The 21,183-nt window shown below is 46.5% G+C and overlaps 1 protein-coding gene across 1 annotated transcript in view; it reads left to right on the top strand.

Moving 5' to 3' along the window:
• The window catches only part of Gadl1 (glutamate decarboxylase like 1), a 183,460-nt gene that overhangs the window by 15,383 nt on the left and 146,894 nt on the right, over nucleotides 1–21,183 (top strand). The window contains exon 2 of the mRNA XM_041677511.1: nucleotides 17,782–17,954. Within this exon, the coding sequence (XP_041533445.1) occupies nucleotides 17,782–17,954 (173 nt within the window). The remainder of the gene's footprint in view (nucleotides 1–17,781; nucleotides 17,955–21,183) is intronic.

Here is a 21,183-nt window from a genome sequence, read left to right as displayed (position 1 = left end):
AGTCTGAGCCCTGGCTCTGGATTGGCGGCTCTCTGAGCTGTGCGCTCTCTAGGCAAGTTAGTCAACCCCGCCGATCCCCATTTCTGGATTTGCAGAATTGGGGGTGTTCCCCACCTTCCTAAGGTGTCCGAAATTGTGTAACAGTGTCTGTGTGGGGTCATGGTGCGATGGTGAGCTTTAATTGTCAACTTGACACAATCTAGAATCACCGGGAAGAGAGTCAAAGTGAAAAGCTGTCTGTATCAGGCTGGCCTGTGATACTGTTGGCAGGGTGCTGTTCTTCCTGTCTGTCTGTCTGTCTGTCTGTTTATTTTATATCTCAACCACAGTTTCCCCTCCCTCTTCTTCTCCCAGCTACTCCCATCTCCCCAGCCTCCCCTCCTCCATCCACTCCTCCTCTGTTTCTATTCAGAAAAGAGCAGGCCTCCCATGCACATTCACAAAACATGGCATCAAGTTTTAGTAAGGCTAAGCTCCTCCCCATGTATTCGGGGGACCCAGTGCGAGGAATAGGGTCCCAGAACCCAGCAAGAGAGTCAGAGACAGCCCCTGCTCCCACTCTTAGGGATCTCACAAGAATGCAAAGCTACACAACTGTAACACATGTATGGCAGAATATTGTTGGGCATCATTACCTTGACTCCCTCCCCCTCTTCAGTTGTGTTTGGTTCTGTTCTAAGTCTCTGAGCCCTCTGTACCCTGGCAGTCCAGGCAGTGCCTGGGTAGGCTCACACTTGCGGCATGGGACTCAGGCCTGGGTACTGTCTTAAGGGCCATAATTGATGTGGGAAAACCCAGTTGAAAATAGAGCTTACTCGCCCTGCTTAGGGTTCTGGGGCATGCAGGGGGAGAGAAAGCTGAGTACCAGGCAGGCGTGCATCCATTTCTCTCTGTTCTTTCCCATCACAAAAGATCCCAAGCTGAAATTGTGAGCTTAAACCAACTCTTCCTTCCCTGCACAGCGACAGAAATCCAACTAAAACAATTGGCATCTGAAACCCAGGAACACTTTGCTAGATGTGGCGTTTCCAGAAGCAGGCTGAGAAGCAAGGATGTACGTGTGGATGAGGGCACAGCAAACACACTGTGAAGCTGGGTTTCATTGTGAATCCCGGGAACTGAATCCTGGCTAACCCAGCCTTTGTGGTATCGGCCAGAATTAGCCTATCTGGAGGCCAGTGGAACTGGCATTAGTTACTCTCTCTATTGCCTTGGTCAAAGTCCTAAAAAGAAGTCATTTCAGGAATGAGGGCCTCATTTTGCACCACAATTATTTTGGGGGTGGGGAGCAGGTTTGCCTCACTCGTCAAGGGAAGCTGGGGTTCACAACCATCTACAAAGAAGAGAGAGAGGTCAGGCTGCCACCAACTGGTTTGCCTGCCTCTGCCCATCCCTGCATCTGAACTCTAAGGTGGTGAGAGAAGCCAGGGCACCTGAGAGCTGTGGGCCAGGAAACCAGCCAGCATAGCTAAGTGAGATTGTCTTCAATGTGAGTAACACACACACAAGCCCTGCCAGATCTCCACCTGCCACAGGCCTTCGATTGTCCTGAGCGTCCTGTTTTACAATGGGTCCTGTGTTTTTCTGTCTCAGATCACTGATGGATGCTGTCTGTTTCATCTGATAACTTATGTTTTCAGTCTACCTGCAGACCAGATTCGGGTCACAGAGTTCTTGATTTCAGGCCTGAAAGAGAACTGGAATTTGTGAGATGCTGGTGTAGCAGTGAGGTCAATCAGGGCATAAGAATGCTGGCCGGTGATAGATTGCAAGTGTGACTTTGTTCCTTGTGCAAATACATGCCGCCTTGTGGTGTAGCATTGCTCCCTGTGGAGAGGTAAGCTTTTCCCTCCATGATCTCCAATCTGGTCCAGCCTGTGGCTTGTTCTCACTGCGGAATAGAAGTGATGCTGTCTGTGTGACTTCCAATCTGAGGCCACGAGTGGCTGGGTGACTTTTCCCTTTTCTGTGTGCTGCCAATCTGTGGGCAAGCCTGGTCAACCTCTTGACTAATGAGAAGAACCATAGCAAGCCAGTCACGTCTGCTGAACCTAACTCTGAGACGGTGTGCCAGTTGGATACCGTGTGCCAGTGAGTTCAGAAAACATCATCTGAGCTAAACCTCACAGAAAAGCATTCTTGTCAATTTAAGCTGCTGCAATTGGAATCATTATTTATGAAACTATAGATAACTAATTAACTAAGGTATACTATATAGGTATAATATACTTAATATGTATAATATATAATATATATTACTACGACTATTCTCTACTTAGCTTACCTAAAGTAAGCTTTGTTTGTTTTTCACAGTATTGTGCTGTGTAAATGGAAGACTTTAGACAGAGGATACGCCACAGTCCTGACACAGCTCTAGCTAAATGCCAGCTATAATGATGTGATACATTCAAAATAGTTAGGCTGTGCCAGTTGTGGTGGCTCATGCCTACCATCCCAGTGAGGCTGAGGTGGGCATGCTGCTATGAATTTGAGACTAGTCTGAGCTAAACAGTGAGTTTTAGAACAGCCTGGCCTGCAGAGTAAGATTCTGTGTTTAAGAGAAAGATGCATAAGAGAAGTGGAGCATGGACCATCTTCAATGGATTTGTTTAACAATCTGTACTATTAAACTTTTAGTATCCAATAAAAAATGGGGACATTGGCTAAATGATTCACTGGTGGCTATAAATTTCAAAGGTCCCAGGTTCGTACACATAACCAAAAAAAAAAATCACTGAGGCATGTTCTGGATGGATCCAGACTTACTAGCAATAGGTTTCTATTGATGGATAACTCAGGGCAATACCATAGTGTTCTGCTGCTGAAGGAGCCCACTTGTTGGTTCCCAACTGTTCAGCCCCAAAATAATCACACAGAAACTATATTATTTAAAACACTGCTTCGCCCATTGGCTCTATCTTCTTATTAGCTAACTCCTACATATTAATTGTACACATGACTGTGGCTTACCAGCTAAAGTTCTGGCATCTGTCTCCAGCAGGGCTATATGACTTCTCTCTGACTCTGCCTCCTTTCTCCCAGCATTCAGTTTAGTTTTCCCCACCTACCTAAGTTCTGCGCTATCAACAGGCCAAGGCAGTTTCTTTATTCACCAATTGTATTCCCAGCATACAGAGGGGAATCCCACATCTCTCTGTTATGGAGTATTTTAGGAATATTTAAAATCTCAACACTGGGGAAGCTCAGAGGCATGTGGGTATCCCACAGAACTCCTGCATGTACCACACAGGGGTACCGTCCATAGCATCGTCTGTGCCAGGGTGGTGACTCTCAGACACCTGAACATTTTTCAGTGCTGGAGGTTTCTGCAGAGCTGAGGGAGATCCTGGGCAGACTCTTCTCCTCAGTCCTCAGTCAGCAGCTCCAGCCTCATCTCGGAATCTACTGTGCAGGAATGTCTCAGCAGACTTCGCCCTCCTTAAAAGGCAGCTGAGACGAAGGAGGTTGTCAGAGGTCACGTCGCCATTCCAAACAGCTTCACAGTAGATTTTTTTTTTAAAAAAAAGGACTCACTCAAGAATGCCATAAAACAGTTTCAGTAAGTTCCACTTCCTACTTGTGAGGGTGGCCACTAGTGACCACTCCAACATGTATGCTGCTCCAACATGTGTAGTGAGGTGTGGAAAAGTCCCCTTTTTACCTCCAAGATGACACATCAGAGCCCTCAACAGGAAGCGTAGTCGGGGGCACAGATGACATCACATCAGAGTTAATCAACAGATCATGCAAATGAGGCACCCATTTATAGCATTTATTTAAATTTTCATTTAAATTGCTGGTTAAATGGAATACATTTTAAATCCTGAAGTCAACACTTGAGCAAATTGGTTTTAAAACTAGATATTAAATTGCAGCAACGTTGCAATTTAATACATACTTCCAGGGTAATTGCTTATTGCTTTAAGAGTACAAAATACGTGTCCAAATAGTTTACTGTGGTTGATGAGACACAGGAAGTCATGTCTTTTAGAGTGTCTTTTGTGGGCGGGGCAGGAGAATGTGGTTCTTTGAAGTACATTTATTTAGTATGTGTATGTGTACATGCATGTGGGGGGGGCATGCTTGTACATAGCTAACGTGGCAGTTGAAGGACAGCTTTTAGGAGTCCATTCTTTCCTTCCATATCGCTGGGTCTCTCTCCCTTCTGCTCTGTCATGGCTCACTCCAGGATATCTGGCTCGCGGACGTCCAGCTACTTCTCTTGTTTCTTCTCCCATCTCACGGTAAGAATTCTGACGTTACAGATGCCCACCATCGCATCTGGATTTTTATGCGGTTCTCATAATTGAACACAACTCATCAGGTTTGGGTAGCAAAAAATTTTACCTGGTGAGTCATCTTCACAGTCCCCAAAATCAAGGTATAGGGTCCAGGCTGCCTGGCTTGTTATTCTGGTCCCATCACTTGACTAGATACGTGATTTGGCCAGTTCCTTTTATGCCTCTGCCTCCAGTTTTCTTGTCTGTGAAATGAAGGTAGCAAGGAGTCCCCATAATAAAGATTCAATGAAGCCATGTGAGCATGACTTCATACCCAGTTTATTGTAAATAATCATTCCGTATTGCTGCTATTGTTTTTAAATGCAGGAACATTTCGAATGCTTTATGCGTACCTAGAACCATTAAACATACTTGACGGATAAAGTTACCCAGATGGCTTGAAACCATGGTTTGCATTACATTTCTGCCTGGCCATGTTTTTCTGGGCTCTTCACTATGATTTTATGGTTCTCACTGAATTTTATGTAGGTGGGATGTTAAAAAAGGAAACAAACAAGCCCAAACCAATCTAAATAAAACAAACAACAACAAAGAAAATAACAGTGAAAACAAACCAAAAGAGTACTGCAGTGACTGGCCTCCTCATTCCGGAGAACAGTAAAAATAGAGAGGAATTGTGATTATCCCAAGAGTACCCTTGGTGGGGTTTAACTATCTGGCTTTCACTTTCCTTAGTTGGAATTGGACATGGACCCCAGGTTTCCCAGGGTATTAGTCACAGTTCTCTGCTTCCACAGAACATGAACTTGGCTCCTGCTTGCTCAGAGCGGGAGTGGTGGGAGCTAAACAAGGAAAACTCACAGACATTGAAAGACATAAATAATGTGGTCATAGAAACTAGAGGAGCCAAGGGGAGCATGACTGTTGGGACTTAGAGGTCTTAAGGGGAGGAGCCTTGATTTACCAGATTGCTGCCAAGGTGGTGCCCTAGGGGTAGGGTACTGCCAGCCGGAATGCTGGTGAGGACAGAAGTTCAGGGTGGCCAAGATGGCTTAAGGCACAAATGTACTTGCGTAGATCTGGTGACCAGAGTGGAAGGGAAGCTCAGTTCCATGAACTCATTCTGTGATCTCCACATGCACACCATGGCTGCGCACGGCTATCACACACACACACACACACACACACACACACACACACACCTCACAGTCATAAATAAATAAAACCTTTAAAAAATGTCACCAAAGAAACCATGGTAATTTGTAAGGAATATGGCCCCCATAGGCTCATATGTTTGAATATTTGGTCTCCAGTTCATAGAGCTGTTGCGGAAAGATTATGAGATGTGTCTCTGTTGGAGGAGGTATACCACTGGGGTTTTGGGGTTCCAAAAGTCCATGGGATTTCCAGTTATTTCTCTCTCTCTCTCTCTCTCTCTCTCTCTCTCTCTCTCTCTCTGATGGAGGAAGGTCATTGGCTAATAAAGGAACTGCCTTGGCCCATTTTATTGGTTAGAGGATAGGTGGGAGGAGTAAACAGAACAGAACGCTGAGAGGAAGAGGAAGTGAGCTCAGACTCGACAGCTCTCCTCTCGAGAGCAGACGCCTCAGAGAGACGCCATGCTCCGCTCTCCTGGGCAGACGTGATCCGACCCAGGATGGACATAGGCTAGAATCTTCCCGGTAAGACTGGTGCTACAGTTTATTAGAAATGGGTTGATCGGGATATCAGAATTAGCCAGTAAGGGCTAGAGCTAAAAGGCCAAGCAGTGCTTAAAAGAATACAGTTTCCGTGTAATTATTTTGGGGCATAAGCTAGCCGAGCAGACGGCCGGGGTGCTGGGGACGCAGCCCCGCCGCTCCTATTACTACAAATGGCGCCCAACGTGGGGCGCCAAAATGTAGCGGCGTAAACGAATGCAGACAGATTGTAAAAATATATATATTTTTAATGTAGAAATAGACTTACAGAACCACCGTTCCCACGGAGACCAGGAAAGCAGAAGAGACAGCTCACGGAGACCAGGAAAGCAGAAGAGACAGCTCGGAGCACGCTCGCCAAATTTATAGGCAGACATTAGCCCGAGGCGAACACGCCCCCTAAGGGGCGGGACTTATCCCTACCTCTCTCTCTCTCTCTCTCTCTCTCTCTCTCTCTGCCTTGTGCTTGTGCATCAGAATATGAACTGTCAGCTACTGGTGCAGCATCATGCCTACCTGCCTGGGACCATGGTCCACAGCCCCTTAACGGTCATGGACTCTAACTCTCTGAAACTTTAATTTCCAAATAAACTCTTTCTTCCATTAGTTCTCTTGGTCATGTTGTCTTATCACATTGCTAGAAAAGTAAGACAGAAACGAAACAAGCATTCATCCTGGCTAGCTGCTTGTCTCTTTGACACAAGCTACAGTTATCTGAAACGAGAAAATCTCAGTTGAGAGAACGCCTCTATAATATCCAGCTGTAGGACGTTTTCTTAATTAGTGGTTGATGAGGGAGAGCCCAGGCCATTGTGGCGGTGCCATCTCTGGGCAGGGGGTCCTCTCTTCTATAAGAAAGCAGACTGAACAAGCTAAGAGGAGCAAGCCAGTAACCAGCACCCCTCCATGGCCTCTGCATCAGCTCCTGCAGCTCCTGCCTCCAGGTTCCTGCCCTCACTGCCGCTGATGGATGTGTGGAACGCTGAGTTTGAAATAAAGCCTTTCCTCCCCAAGTTGCTTCTGGCCAAAGTGTTTGATCATAGCAATAATAACTCTAACATTCGTTCCATTCAGCCTTAAGTCTCAGAAAATGATAGGGTTGTTATAAAGAAAAAGGAAGAAAAGGAGCTATAGTGAGCAGAAAGGCCTTGAGGAGTCAGAACATTCTACAGCCAAGGGAACAGAGAAGGAAAGTGCCAGAAATCTCTGCACTCCTGGGGAGACAGTGCTAATGAGCATCAGCGGAAAGTCAGAGGGAGACTGCTTCCAGAAATGTACCGTCATGCCCTGCCACTGAGCCAAGTTAGAGCATCAAATCCATGGAAGCAGTTCTCCAGCCTGACAGATGATGAGGAAGAGGGTGTAAGGGGAGATGAAGTCCAGTCCTCTTGCGGAGCTCCCTGTGATGAAGGCCTCTCAAGCTGAGGGGACGGTCACCAGAGGAGGTCAGGGGTTTATAGGTGGCATGGTGAAGGGGTTGGTTTAGGCGTTTCCTGTCACTATGATAAGCCGAGACAGGCAGTGTCAATTCAGGTTGCCAAGGAAAGCATCCTTCAGCCATAGCAATATTTGACTGTTTCTCCCAAGAAGATCCGAAGGTCACCTAATTTCTGGCCCCATGAAAAGCAAACTAAGCAAGCAGGCATGGTGTGTAACTCTCAGTGGACAGACTGCTCACCTAGCATGCATGAAGCCCTGGGTTCAACCCATAGCACTGAAGGATCTGGGAGTCAAAGTCCATACCTGAAATCCCACACTCACTCTGGTCATGAAGGCAGGAGGAGCAGAGGTTCAAGGTTATCCTTGGCTACATAATAGCAAGTTTTGGAGCAGGCTTAGGTACGTGAAACCTGTGTTTTAAAACCAGGGAAGCAAGGGGTGTGATGGACAGCATGCATCCTTGACTGTAGGCAAGGGACTGCTAGCTATTTCCATACATCTCGCTTCTGTAGTCTGTCTTCTCGAAACTGGATCCTAGCTCCGTTGTTGAAGGAGGTGACTTGGTATTTGAGTGGTATTTGAGTCTGAATCATTGAACTGGCATCCCAGACGCTAACAATGGGATTCTATGAAGTAAAACCGGGGGTGATGCGAGAGTGTCACCACCCAAACATATTTTCTAGGCATTAATCCTCTGCTGTAAGTGGGGAGAGAGAGCTCACATGGGCAGGGATCATTGCTCTGACTTATTGTCTCAGCACTGCATCTAGAGTTCACTGTGGGAGCTCAGGGTTAGTGGGAGACAGAAAAACAGCCCTCTCCATGAGCAGTGGTGGGGCTCATCACACTAACATGACTGCAGAGACGCAAGCACAGAAGCACAAGCTGGCCAGCCGGGCTGCCATTGGGTCTGTGATCCCGTCTCCCTGGCTGGGATCAGGGCTAGCTTGGATCCTCACATTAGATCTTTATTGCCTTATGTGAGCTCCACACAGCTGCCAGCTCCTCTTTTCTCAGCACTCCTCTGAATGCGCCAGGAGTTCTAAGTAGTTTCCTGTTGACTTGAGAGCACAAGGCATTTTCTGCACTCTGACTCCAGGCTGCCTAGCCGGGTCTCGTTCTGTTCCTGCTTCTGCTTGTTGTTACCTTTGGGCCCTGACCCTCTCTTTCTACATCTTGCAGAGGTCAATATGTCAATTGTTTGTTTTTTCTTTCCAAGGCCTTTCATGGCTGGAGCCTTCTTCTCTTTCTTGTCTTAATCCAGACAATGCTCCAGAAATGTCTTTCCCTAACTGCATCTAAAATGCCTTCTTATCCTTGTTTTGAAAAGTCGAGGAATTTCCTGTAAAGCAGCTGTAAGAGTCAATGATCTGAATTATTTCTTTATTGGTTTTTTTAATCACCTTACAGTCACCTCAACTAACTGTAAATTTGAGGTCTCTTTTTAATGTATGTGTGTGCAAATGTCCATGTATGTGTACACGTATGATTTCTTAGGTGCCACCCAACCTGTGGTTTTGAGATCTGGTCTTTCACTGGCCTAGAGCTCACATAGTAGGTTAGAGAGACTGGCCAGTTAATTCCAGGGATCCACTTACCTCCACCCACTCCCCACCCTAACCCCGGCTGCTGGGATTACAAGCATGCGTCATCATGCCTAGCGTTTTCCCTCTGAGTCCTGAGGACTGAACTCAGATCTTCACGCTTCCAAGGCAAACACTTTACCAGCTGAGCCCTCTTTGTTGCCCCCTTCTCTTCTTTTGTCCATTGCACCGCACTGACTATGGCACACAGGGTTCAATACCTAACACGTACTGATGAGTCCTTGGGACACATGAGATCCGGCCTTAACCAAAAGCTGGAGGAGTGTGCCTCCTTTGCCACTATCAAGCGACAGCTGGCTCTTTTTATGGCCGATCCAGGTCTTGTCCTCCTGAAGTTGGGTGATCTTGTTGTACCTGGTTTGACTGAGGAGGATGCAGCTTGGTACCTGAATCGTCCTGAATGTCACCTTACCTAGAACTTTCTACTCTTCATGGCAGACACAGTGCTCTTTTCTAGATCGACAGACCAGACACCACACTAGGTTTCTTCTTGGATGAGAATTTAAGTATGCATAAACACACCTTCAGTGAGTTTTCAGGTCACCCCCGTGTGTCTCACTGATACCCAAGCTTCCCGTGCTGCCCGCCCCAAGGTAGTACATGCCATAGGCGGTCAGGGAATAGTCCATAACCACTTTATCAAAGACATGTTTGGAAAGTGCCTATTCACTATGAATTTCACTAAGGAAGATTTAACCATATCTACTGTAATTACCCAGTCAATGCGATTCCCCTCAAGTTGTCTTGTTCTTTTTTTTCTCCTGTTTTCTGCCCATTTCCTGCTGATTAAAGTTGGGCACAGAGTTTTGTCACTGACGATTCTATCTTGTACTTAAAGGGATCCTGTAAAATCGTTCCCCCTCCACACCAGCTCTCTCCAGACATTGCCTCTGGCGTGGGTCCACACGGCTCAGAGGTTCTGGGGCGGCCGCCTCACTGTGCTGTTACTTCTCGGCCTCTTCCCACAGTCACCCTCTCCATTTTCTCACTGCCAGCAGGAATGGTGAAAACATGCTTGTGATTTGAGAGGCGTGCAACAGCACCAAGCACACTGGTTTTGAAATTAAGCATCCACTCATGATCAGCAGAGGCTCCTGATAGGTTTTACAAATACATGTTCAGTTTTGTTTTGTTTTTTAAATCTCAATTTTCCTTTGCCTTGCTACCCAAATATTCTCTTTTGAGGCTGAGCAGTACTGAGAAGAGGGACCATGTATGGCTTGTTTCTATGTCCCTAGGAACTAGGTTGAGTTCTTGATAAACAGTAGGCTCTCCTTAATTTATCAGTTATTACTACCTCAACCTCTCCTTTGGTCCTCAGCCTTCCTTGGATGGGTTCATTGTACACTGGAGACCCTGACCGCTCTGGCTCTTCTTGGTTCCCAGCATCTTTGCGGGAGTTTTCTATAGAGCTTTTTAGTCTTGAACCAGGGACTAAAAACACCCATTGACCCATTGTGCCTCTGTTTCTGATCTTTGCATGTAAACAATAACTTAACAGTAAGATCCTTCGATGGGGGACTTCTGAGCCAATGGTGAATGCAGAGAGAGAGAGAGAGAGAGAGAGAGAGAGAGAGAGAGAGAGAGAAGGGGGAAGAGAAGAGAATCAGAGCGAAGCAGACAAAAAGACACCCAGATGATGCTTACCGTTGACTGAGCTCCTTACTGTGTCCATTGGCTCTCACTCAACACCTTGCTGCCCTCCTCCCCTTTAGACACTACAGGCACCAGATCAGCTACCTCTTCCATTTACTAGTAAGAAATATGAGTCCCCTGGAGGTTAGATATGTTCATGGGACTGCATTAGAACTTGGGTTAGCGTCTAACTATTCTAGCTTTGGCACATGCTGGATAAGAATGGAAGTCTTCTCATCGAGTTTGTGCAGCAGAGGATGGGAATGGGCATCCAACCATCGGCAGTGGGGACACCAACACACTTGAACTGTTACTTCATACTTTGTTGTACAAAGTCAAACCAAACCGGCCCCATCTAAGATGATAGGCTGCCATGAAAGCAAGTGGGAAGGCAAGGGTTTTAATTGGCAGAATGAGAACTCTCTTTGAGACCCGACAGGTTAATGTCCAGCAGAAGGGGACTTAGACCTGTTTTGTCTAGGTAGTCAGTGTACAGTCTTACAGAACTGACACAGTCTGCGTTTGAAGTCACCCCCTTGAGTGGCTCCGTGACTGTAGGTGTCTGCAGTCACTAGCTTCAGACGTGGTGAAGCATTGAAGGCATTATTCCTGCAGGTTTTTAAAACCCAGACAAATATTCTCATTCAAAACCCTTCCCCCACACAACAACCTCTATACCTCTGACCCTGGCTTCAAAATGTCTGTGCTATTTACACGTGAAACCCTGTGTTGGCATCTCTCTCCCGGCGTGCGGCACTGCCATTGTCCACAGCAGCCGCTCAGCCCTCAGAGGTTCTCAATCACCGATGCCAAGCCCAAACTCATCCCCTCGCTGTCTTTCTTAACTCCCTCACTCTGCCTTGCAGACTGTAGGCAGAACGGAATCACACTACTCTTTCACTGAACTCTGAGGTAGAGTTTATATCAGTTTATATCATTTATATCAGTATCCCTAATGTCCCTTCTGGGACATTAAATCAGTTAAGCCCCCATGAAACCTTCTGTGTCTTAGTGCCCTCATCTGTGAAACTGAGTAACTGAGCACGGTTTCGATTGTAATTGAATCGGCATAACCTATGAGACCCTCAGACAGGGTCCAGCACGTAAGAGTCACCCTCCCCCATGTTGCATATTGGAGTTTTTCTCTGTACTCTTCTCCCCACTTAGACTCTGGGGTGTTTCGGCAGAGGATCCATCTACTGTCTGCATAGACGTATCTGGAAAGTGGTGTGGACAGGAGACTGATGCAGATGTCCATCTCTGGGACTAGTGCATAACCACTAAAAGATGAGAGAAACTGGACAATCAAGGGTTTGGACAGAGTTCAAGGTCACCCAGAATTGTGATTTCCAAAACAATGTATATATTCTTAAAGTTAGCTACGAGTTTGGAGTGCTTGCTAAACATCCCTGATTCTCTGTGCTTCCCGCATGCACAGGCAGGAACTCAGGCACCCGAGTGAGCCTTCATCAACCTTTCCAGAGGGTTCTGTTGGCAATGCTATCCTTTCTATCAGAGCCTCTCCCATTTTACAAATGGGGAAACTGAGGCATAGAGAGGTTGTAGTAAATTCATACCAGGATCAAAAAGCTTGGAATGGCTGAGCGAAATGGGGACTCAGCTCTCTCACAGTCTAGGCTGTTGGATTGTGGAGGGGATTTGCGGCTTGTCTGAAATAGATAAGAGGGCCTCCGAGAGAATTCAGTCAGCCCAAGTTGATGATTCAGATCAACAATTATCTTGAAGATAATTCCGTTCCAGAGCATTGTCGGAAGCCATTGTCTGATCTCTGTTCCTGGAATACTCAGAAAAATCACACGTGGATCTTCCCCTGTGGGAGGCTGTGATCTAGAACAGGAAGTAAAGTCTTTACACAGACAGCCACAGTGAAGTGACAAGATGACGTCCTTGCACAGATGTCTATCCTAAGTGGGCGGAAAAACTCCTCTGCCATCTTGGATCCTGAGCCTGGCGCAGAAACTGCCGCCTTCACATGGCATCCTCTGCCTTTGGGCACCTCACCAACCTTCTGCTTACCCTTTGAGAAAACCTTCCTGCCCCTGCCACAGCACACGCAAACTGATCTTGTGTGTTTATACATTTAAATACCACTGTGATGTCCTTCTATGGGCTACTGTTTATTGTGACAGCTGGTATCCAGTAACATTTACAGAGTGCCCAGCGTGTACCTGTGACCATTTCAAAGCTTCGTACGTATTGGTGCATTTGATCCGCTGTGAAAGGACAGACCCTCTCTATCTGAAGCAGGACTTAAGCTGGATTTATCATTTTTTGAGCAAGGCAAACACTGACCATGTAAACATTGAGCTGCTCTGGGGCTGGAGGACAAACGGTTGAGGGGCTGGTAGTCATGCGGACCCCAGGGGATGTGAATGTGAGTCCTTGACTGAGCATTAATGGCTTGAAGGAGTCCAACCACAGAAGGGGAAATGGACTCAAGGGGCAGAATGCCTTCACCCAACAGCCTTCACACACAGCTTTGGGAAGTGACAGGGCCATCACTGCTTTTGAGTCAAGGAAGAAAAGGCAGCCATGGGCAGGTGTCCGCTGTGGCATCTGGAGTCAAGAAACCCCTCCCTGAGAAACTGTCACTCAAGGGGTTGATAGTGGAGCAGGGTGATCCTGGAAAACAATAGTGAGATGTGAAGTTGGAAGCCAATGAGGTAGCAGGGATGGGGTCATGTGGGGCCAGGGAGGCCATAACAAGCATTTTGACTGACTGATCCAGTGAGGAGTCAGGAACCTCTTAGCACCTATCTCCTCACAGGCTTGTTGTGCTGTATGGGGAACAGCCACAGAGCTGGGCAAGGCTGGGGAGCAACTGCAGGGATCCAAGCCCTTCCTGATGGTCAGGACTCAGGTGGAAGGGCTGGAATGCTGAGCACCCCCCCCCCCCAATTCCTGGGTATATCCTTCATGAGCTATCCCTCTGACTTGAAGTTCTTTATGAATCTGATTAACCGTGGCAGGGAGGAAGCAGCGGACCTAGCTCAGCCTGTCAGAGATACCAGGGGTCTGTCTGTCCTGGACACATGCAGGAGAAGCACATTGTTCCCACCATCAACAGAATAAGATGCAGCCACAAAGCAGCGATGCTCCCCAGCCTCTTCTTGATAAGGCTCTTAATCAATTCTGTGAAGGATGGGAGTTTCGACACAGATTCGCGTGAAGTAGTGACAATTTGAGCTACACTGTTGGGCTTGTGAGTGTGTATTTGACATTTTCATTGGAGAGGGAGGGAGGGAGAGAGAGAAAGAGAGAGAGAGAGAGAGAGAGAGAGAGAGAGAGAGAACCTAGAGAACTAAAGAACTACTCCTACTCTTTATTCCTGGGCAATAAAAGCCAGAAATCCCACTAATGAGGTTGAAACAAAAAGCTCCCTTTTCCTGCACGTTTAATAATAGCACTACCTTCTGACAGAACCACAGCTCCCGGAATAATTGCCCTCTTTCCCATTTTATTTTTAAAACCTAGAAAACTTTTTTCCCTCTGAGGGGAAACTTCCTTCCCTTGAAAGGCATTTCCCTGTAAAAACATTTCCCCACTGGGGTTCCCTCATGTTTGCCCTCACCCATATTCACCTTGCACTTTCAAGAGGAGGCTAAGTGGAGGACATGGGAGGATTGGGCACCTCCCACTTCCGTGGGTAATGGAGGTGGAGCTTGGAGCTACAGACCCCTCCTTCCAAGCTCCAGATACCTGCCCAAGACACAGTCATGCGTTATCTCTTGTCAGTAATGATGCTAAATGCTTTATCTGGCTACAAAATTTTACCAGGATATTGAACTTTTGGGAGAAAATTGTCTGAGGTATATAAAATAAATAAACAAGGATACTGTTTGAGCATCAAGGAAGGAAGCATAGAAACTGTTCAAAACCACATACATTTTAGGGAATTTTGAAAATAGACCATGTGAGCCTATTTAGGCGGATGTAGAATTACTCAGAGAGGCCCAGGGCTGAAACTGCATTTTAGAAATTGATTCTGTAAATTTCCACAGCTAACTGAACTCAGGGATTATAAACAGGAGTGAGGGTGTGTGTCTAGGGAAAGAGAATGCTATCAAATCCAAGCTTGTGGTAAATACACTTTGGATATCTGGGTTGGGTGCCCCAGATATGGATTTTCAAATTGTCTGAGTCACCAGTCATGTGTCCTGCTATATGGTCTGAGTCAGTTCAGGTCCTGCCTTCAAGCTGACCTTGGCCTACACTTGTGGGAGGTTGAAGGCACAGTAGACAGAGTGGTGTAAGCTTTTCCGCTGGGGATCTTACCAACATCTTTCCTGGGAGACAGGACTGTGAAGGTAGGATGGGGTTCTTGGGAGAAGCATGGTGCTTCTGATGTAGAGTCATGTAAACCAAGTCTTCAGTTGTAAAATAAAGATGAAAGAAGACTTGTTTGTATTATTCCTTCCTCGGAATGACGGGGGCTGGAGTCTGGAGAGAGGCCTCAGTGCTTAAGGGCAGTTGTTGCTCTTGCAGAGGATCTGGGTTCACATCTTAGTACCAAGTGGCAGCTCACAACCTTTGTTAACTCCAGTTCCAGGGGACATGACACCCTCTTCTGTGTCATGTCCCCTGGAACTGGAGTTAACAAAGGGGCACTGTGTGCATAGGCATATATGTAGACAAGATACACCTACACACAAAATAAAAACAAATAAATCTTAAGTGGAGGTGCACATCTTTAATCCCAGCACTTGGAAGGCAGAGGCAGGCAGAGCTCTGTGAGAAGACCAGCTGGTTTACAGAGTGAGTTCTAGGACAGCCAGAGCTACACAGAGAAACCCTGCCTCAAACAAACAAACAAAACAAAAGAATTAAATGGCATAAGAAACATGGTTAAACTGAACAAACTATGTGATGGGGGGACTCATGCATGGACCACAAAGCCCTCTCTCTTTCCTCTCCTCCCTCTTTCTCTCACCCCTCCTTTTCTCCCTCTTCCCTCTCTTCTTTCCTTCTGTGGTGGCTAGTTTTATGTAAACTTGACACAGGCTAGAGTCATTGGAGAGAAAGAAGTCTTAATTGAGAAAATGCATCCATAAGATCAGGCTGTAGACTAACCTGTAAAACATTTTAATTAGTGATTGATAAGAAAGGGCCCAGTCCATCATGAATGGTGCCATCCCTGGGCTGGTGGTCCTGGGTTCTGTAAGAAAGCAGGCTGAGTAGGCCTTGAGGAGCAAGTTAGTAAGCAGCACCCTTCCATGGCTTCTACCTCAGCTCCTGCCTCCAGATTCCTGCCCTGTTTAAGTTCCTATTCTGACTTTTTTCAGTGATGAACAGTGATGTGGAAGTAGAAGCCAAATAAACCCCCTTTCCCCAAACTTGATTTTTCATGGTGTTTCATCACAGCAGTAGTAACCCTAAAACTCCTTCCTGCCTTTCTTCCTCCCTTCCTTCATTTTTCCTTCCTTCTTTCCCTCACTCCCTCCCTCCTTCCATCCTTCCCTTATTCCTTATTTCTTCTCTCAACACATAGTCACATTCTGCATCCCTGGCTGGTGGGGAACTCACAAATTAGCTGAGACTGGCCTCAAATTCTTGGAAATCCCTCTGCCTCAGTTTCCCAAGAACATGAACTACCATGCCTGGCTTACCCAGGCATTTTCATATGTGTTTGAGTGCATGTTTTGGGGGTGAGTCAGATTCCACAGGACATTTCCTGGGCCCCATGGCGAGTAAAACAGTCTTGGAAAGCAAAGAAAGTTTCTTCCCCGAAGACTTTGAAATTTAGCTCCTCGGAGGAGTGTGAAAACAGCTCAGTCACTGTCTGCCCTGAAAGGAGGAGGGCACTTCCATTTAGAGAAGCATGCTGTCGGAGCCTGTCCTTGATGGAGGTGGTGGCTAGCTCAGCTAGCCAGGCTAGCTCTCTTCCTTTGAAGATCTCAGTGTTTACTTTCTTTAAGATGCCTGGATGACCCTTCGGGCCTCTTCCCTTATTCAGAGACATCAAATATGAGATGGGCTTTTATAAAATTCTATTTGGTATTCCAATTTCAAAGTGCATTCTTGCTTTCTTGGGAAAAACAATGCATGTGGCTTGGTGCCTTTTTCTTTACCCCCGCAGAGCATTGCTGCCCAGGGTCAAGGGGTGCTGAGTTCACACGAGGAGGAAAGGAGCGGGAGGTTTGTGTCCCTGTTACGTGGTTTCCCTGCTTAGTGGAGCTGGCTCTGGAAAGTTGAGCAAGTGCATGCTTTACATGCTAAGGGATGAGGGCTGGGCACCCAGCTCAGCTGGTTGAGTGGTTGTCACAGCATGCACAGAGCCCTGGCTTCCATCTCCCGCCAGCATCCACCAGTCCTGGTGGCAAGCACCTCCACTGTCTGTACTGGAAGGCGGGGGCCAGGAGGGTCAATAGCTTAGAGTTACCTTCAGCTACAAAGCAAGTTTGAGGCCAACCTGGGTTACATGGGATCTGTCTCAAAGCAAGCAAGCAAGCAAACAACTCAAGAGGATTCTTACAGTGCAGAATTAATTCTAGGTGGGGCTGATACACTGTTTCCCCTTCTCTCTCCAAGTGACCAACTCCCTCTCTTTCTTCCTATTCTACTGTGGTGGGAGCAGGGGTATGCCCATGGAAAGGATCTTGTGCCAATCATTTGTACCCCGTGGAGATGTTACTAAGTGCCTCACTGTCTTTGAGAGGCAGTGTTCTTCTGTAAGATATCCCTCTGCTACAGATATCATTGTATGTGAGCGTCTCCATCAGCATGGGCACGGTACACAGAGACAACCCTTTGGAGCCAGACTTGACATAGTACTGAAGGGCTCTCTCCTCCATGGACCTAATATGAAGGAGCACACACCATAAGATGGCTTCAGCTATCCTGTACATCACGAACTTTGAGGGGAACTCCTAATATGAGCAACTTTGAGCATCCATACCACACAGTATCCATCATCTGTGAAAAGAGGATATCCATGTAACAAAGAAGAGTGACAGGAGTGGGGAGGGGCAAGCAAGGAAGGGCGGGGGGGGGTCTGAGAGGAAATGCGCTCAACATACAATATAGACAGGTGGGAGAACTTAAAATAAACGCATACATGAAACTATGACATTTGTGGAGTGTTTTGTTTCTTTGTGTTTCGTGGTATGAGCTCTCAAGCCCATTCTGTTTTTGCCCTCCTAGGACACACTGTCCAGAAGGAGATGACCCCTAGTAAGAAGATCCCTGTCCTTGTGGATGGGGTTGTTCTCAATGGACCTCAAACTGATGTGAAAGCAGGAGAAAAATTTGTTGAAGAAGTCTGCCGGCTTGTCATGGAAGAGGTGGTTTTGAAAGCTACCGACGTCAATGTAAAGGTAAAAAGAAAACACACAGGAAGTCCCAGGAACAGGGAGATGGCTCAGTGGGAAGGCACTTGCTGTGCAAGGGCAAGGACCCGAGTTCGGAAGCCCAGAGCCCAAGGGGAGCTGGGCACTGTGGCATATATATGAAGTCCTAGTTTTCCCACATGAGGGTGGGAGGGAGAAACAAGACACATGGAAGCCACAGGCCATCAGCCTGGAGTACGCTGAGACACCCATCTCAAACAAGGAGGAAGAGGACAGACATTTGAAGTTTTCCTTTGACCTCTGCCATGCACATGTAGTCATTCACACACACACACACACACACACACACACACACACACACACACAGAGAGAGAGAGAGAGAGAGACTTTTAAAATCTCAGGTATGATTACCATATCTGTATGGTGCAGGGTGTTGACACATTGATTTCTCTAGCGTTTTGCATCAGGACACTCTCACAAGTGTGGCCACTTCCCTCCCTGGCTTCTCTGTCACAAAAGCTGGGCCAAGTTGTCTCTACCTGTGGGGTCTTGTTGAAGGCTGCCTCAGGGCTTGCCTAACAAGGTCAGGAAACAGGAAAGAAGCCTTGCCCTGTTTAGTGGCCTGGATGATATGGACTCTGCCCTCCAGAATGTGCTTTCTCTTTTCTCATGAGTCATCTCTGTTTTACTGGTGGAAATCAGCGAGATGCTGCAGAGGCTGTGAAAACAACACACACAGACCTACACACACACACACACACACACACACACACACACACACACTCATCCGGTCATTACACGAGCCCTAAACAACAGACTTGTTATTGTTCCTGTTTTAGAAAGGACTGAGAAAGTGATGCACATGGGGTCCTGTATCTCAACCATATCACATGGCTTGGCTAGTACAGGTCATCTGGGGCTAAACCCAGATGGAATGGCTTCAGTGTCCATGTTCCTAACTTCTCCACACACCCCAGGGCCTCTAACAACTGATAAATTGCCTCTTATCATCCAATCACTTCTCCTGTTGGAACTGAATTACCAACAAGTGAACACATAGGAGAGATTTCCCCCAATTATATTAGTAGCAAATAAATGCCATTTATAACTGAGTTTGAAGGTGATGGTATTTGTTCTGAAATGTTGGTCACTAATTAGAAAACTAACAGACTCTATTGTCATGATCTCTGACCATGGACAGAATAGCTATGCTCAGGACAAGATTGATTGTGGCAGCTTTTATCCGTTCATGTATTTATGATTTAATATAAGAGTTCTCTGCATTTCTATGAAATACCTTGACTCTTATTTGCTTATGAGCACATTTCTCTGCCAGAAAGTTTTGTTTCTATTATTCTTTATGCTTTTAAAATATATTTATTCTTTGTGAATTTCATGTATACAATATACATTGTTTTTTAAACTATTTTTTTACTGTATGTGCTTGTATGTGTTTGCCTACAAATCTAAATGTGTACCATGTGCATGTAGTACCTACACACAGGCCAGAAGGCTGTGGCACTGAAGTTATAGACGGCTGTGAACTGCCCTGTGGATGCTAGAAATCAAACCCAGGTCCTCTGGAAGAGTAGCCAGTGTTCCTGTGTGTGGAGTCATTTCTCCAGCCCCTCTGCGATATATTCCCATCATACTCACCCTCACTCTTCCCTCCAGCTCCTCCCAGATTGCCCCACCACATCCCTCCCAACATCATGTCATCATCATCCTCCTCTTCCTTCTCTCCTATTCTTCTTCTTCCTCCTGTCCTCCCCTTTCTCTTCCCTCCCTCCTTCATTTCTTTTCAGAACCCAATTCCTCTAATTTGTACTTCTGTGTGTAGAGCTGGCCATTCACTGGAGCACGGGCAGGATCCACACTCCTGGAGAGAGCTGGTTCTCCTTCATATCCATCAGCTGCCGAAATCTCCTAAGCTAGAGGCAGAGTCTCCTGAGCCCCTCCCCAACCCATCCCGGAATGCTGACTGATTTGGTTTGATTTCTGAGACAAGATCTGTGTAGCCTAGGCTAGCCTCAATTTGGTCTCTCTTTCCTTGGCCTCTTGAGTGCTGGAACTATAAACATGAGGCACAATGTCTGGCTAAGTTTGTATTTTTTTAAAACTAGGCTTTTTTCAAAAATTAAATATTAACTGAATACGAGCTACTTGAAAGGCATTAAATTGAGCCCTCGAGGAAATAAAGAAACATAAGATAAAGGCCCAGCTTCAAACTGAATTTATAATCCAACCAGAAGGGCACATTTTCATTTGTAAAGAGAATGGGGGTCCCCGTGAGAGAGTCGCAAGCGTTGTGCATTTGGGGCGGAGTTCATAGAGGCGCGGACATGTGGGGGTAGAGTGCAGAGATTCAGTTGCTTTAGGAAGGCGGAGAGAAGTTGCAGAGAAGCTTTTGTGGCTAAGGACATTGAAGGAAGCTGGAAGACACACTGCAGAAGGACAAGCTATCACAGAGCAAGGGGATCCCTCTTGTAGAAGAGACTGGAAAGGAGAACTGACAGAAGTGATCCATGGGAGATTAGATGAGAAGGGAACACAGGACTCCCAGTGAAGGGACTCGGTGCTCCGGCTAGAGAAACCCAAGGTGACTGACAGGGTAGATAGGAAAGCTGTCTGTTCATATGCGGTTAGGGCCGGCAGGTGAAGCTTTCCTGACAGCATCTTAGTCTGCTCTTACTGAGCACCATCAGGACACCATTCTAAGATGACCTACAGTGGCATGCCACACTCTTAGTGACCTCATACTTAGATGTTCATTCTCAGCCACTTTTTATAAACGGCATTGTAGCTTATATTCAATAAAGCATACTCTGCTCGCTTTGCTTTGCCAAGTCTTGTGTCCATGACACCAGAATATAAAATCTGACAATATAGAATATATAATCTCAGTACTTGGGGGCTGGAAGATCAGGAGTTCAAGGTCATCCTCCTCGACAGAGGAAGTTCAAGGACAGCCTGGATTATAAGAGATACTGTCTCCAAAAGTTGGAGATGTAGCAGGGAGAGGGTTGGTGAGGAGAAGCAGGGTAGTGATGGCAATAAAGCACTGTGTGCAAGCACGAGGAACTTGAGTTCCATCCCAGGACCCAGAATTGAAAGTATGACATGGAGGTTCACGCTTGTATTCACAGGGAGAGGGAAGCCAACAGGAAACTGCCTGGAATGCTTTCCTAGACAATCTAGCCTGATCAGCAATTTCTGGGCCAGCAAGACCTTAACTCAGCAGAAAAGGCAGGCAGCT

The sequence above is a fragment of the Microtus oregoni genome, unplaced genomic scaffold (genome assembly GCF_018167655.1).
Source record: "Microtus oregoni isolate MIOR12 unplaced genomic scaffold, Mior012 000028F_ref0000031, whole genome shotgun sequence".
NCBI lineage: Eukaryota > Metazoa > Chordata > Mammalia > Rodentia > Cricetidae > Microtus > Microtus oregoni.
This window is presented reverse-complemented; position numbering and strand designations above follow the sequence as displayed.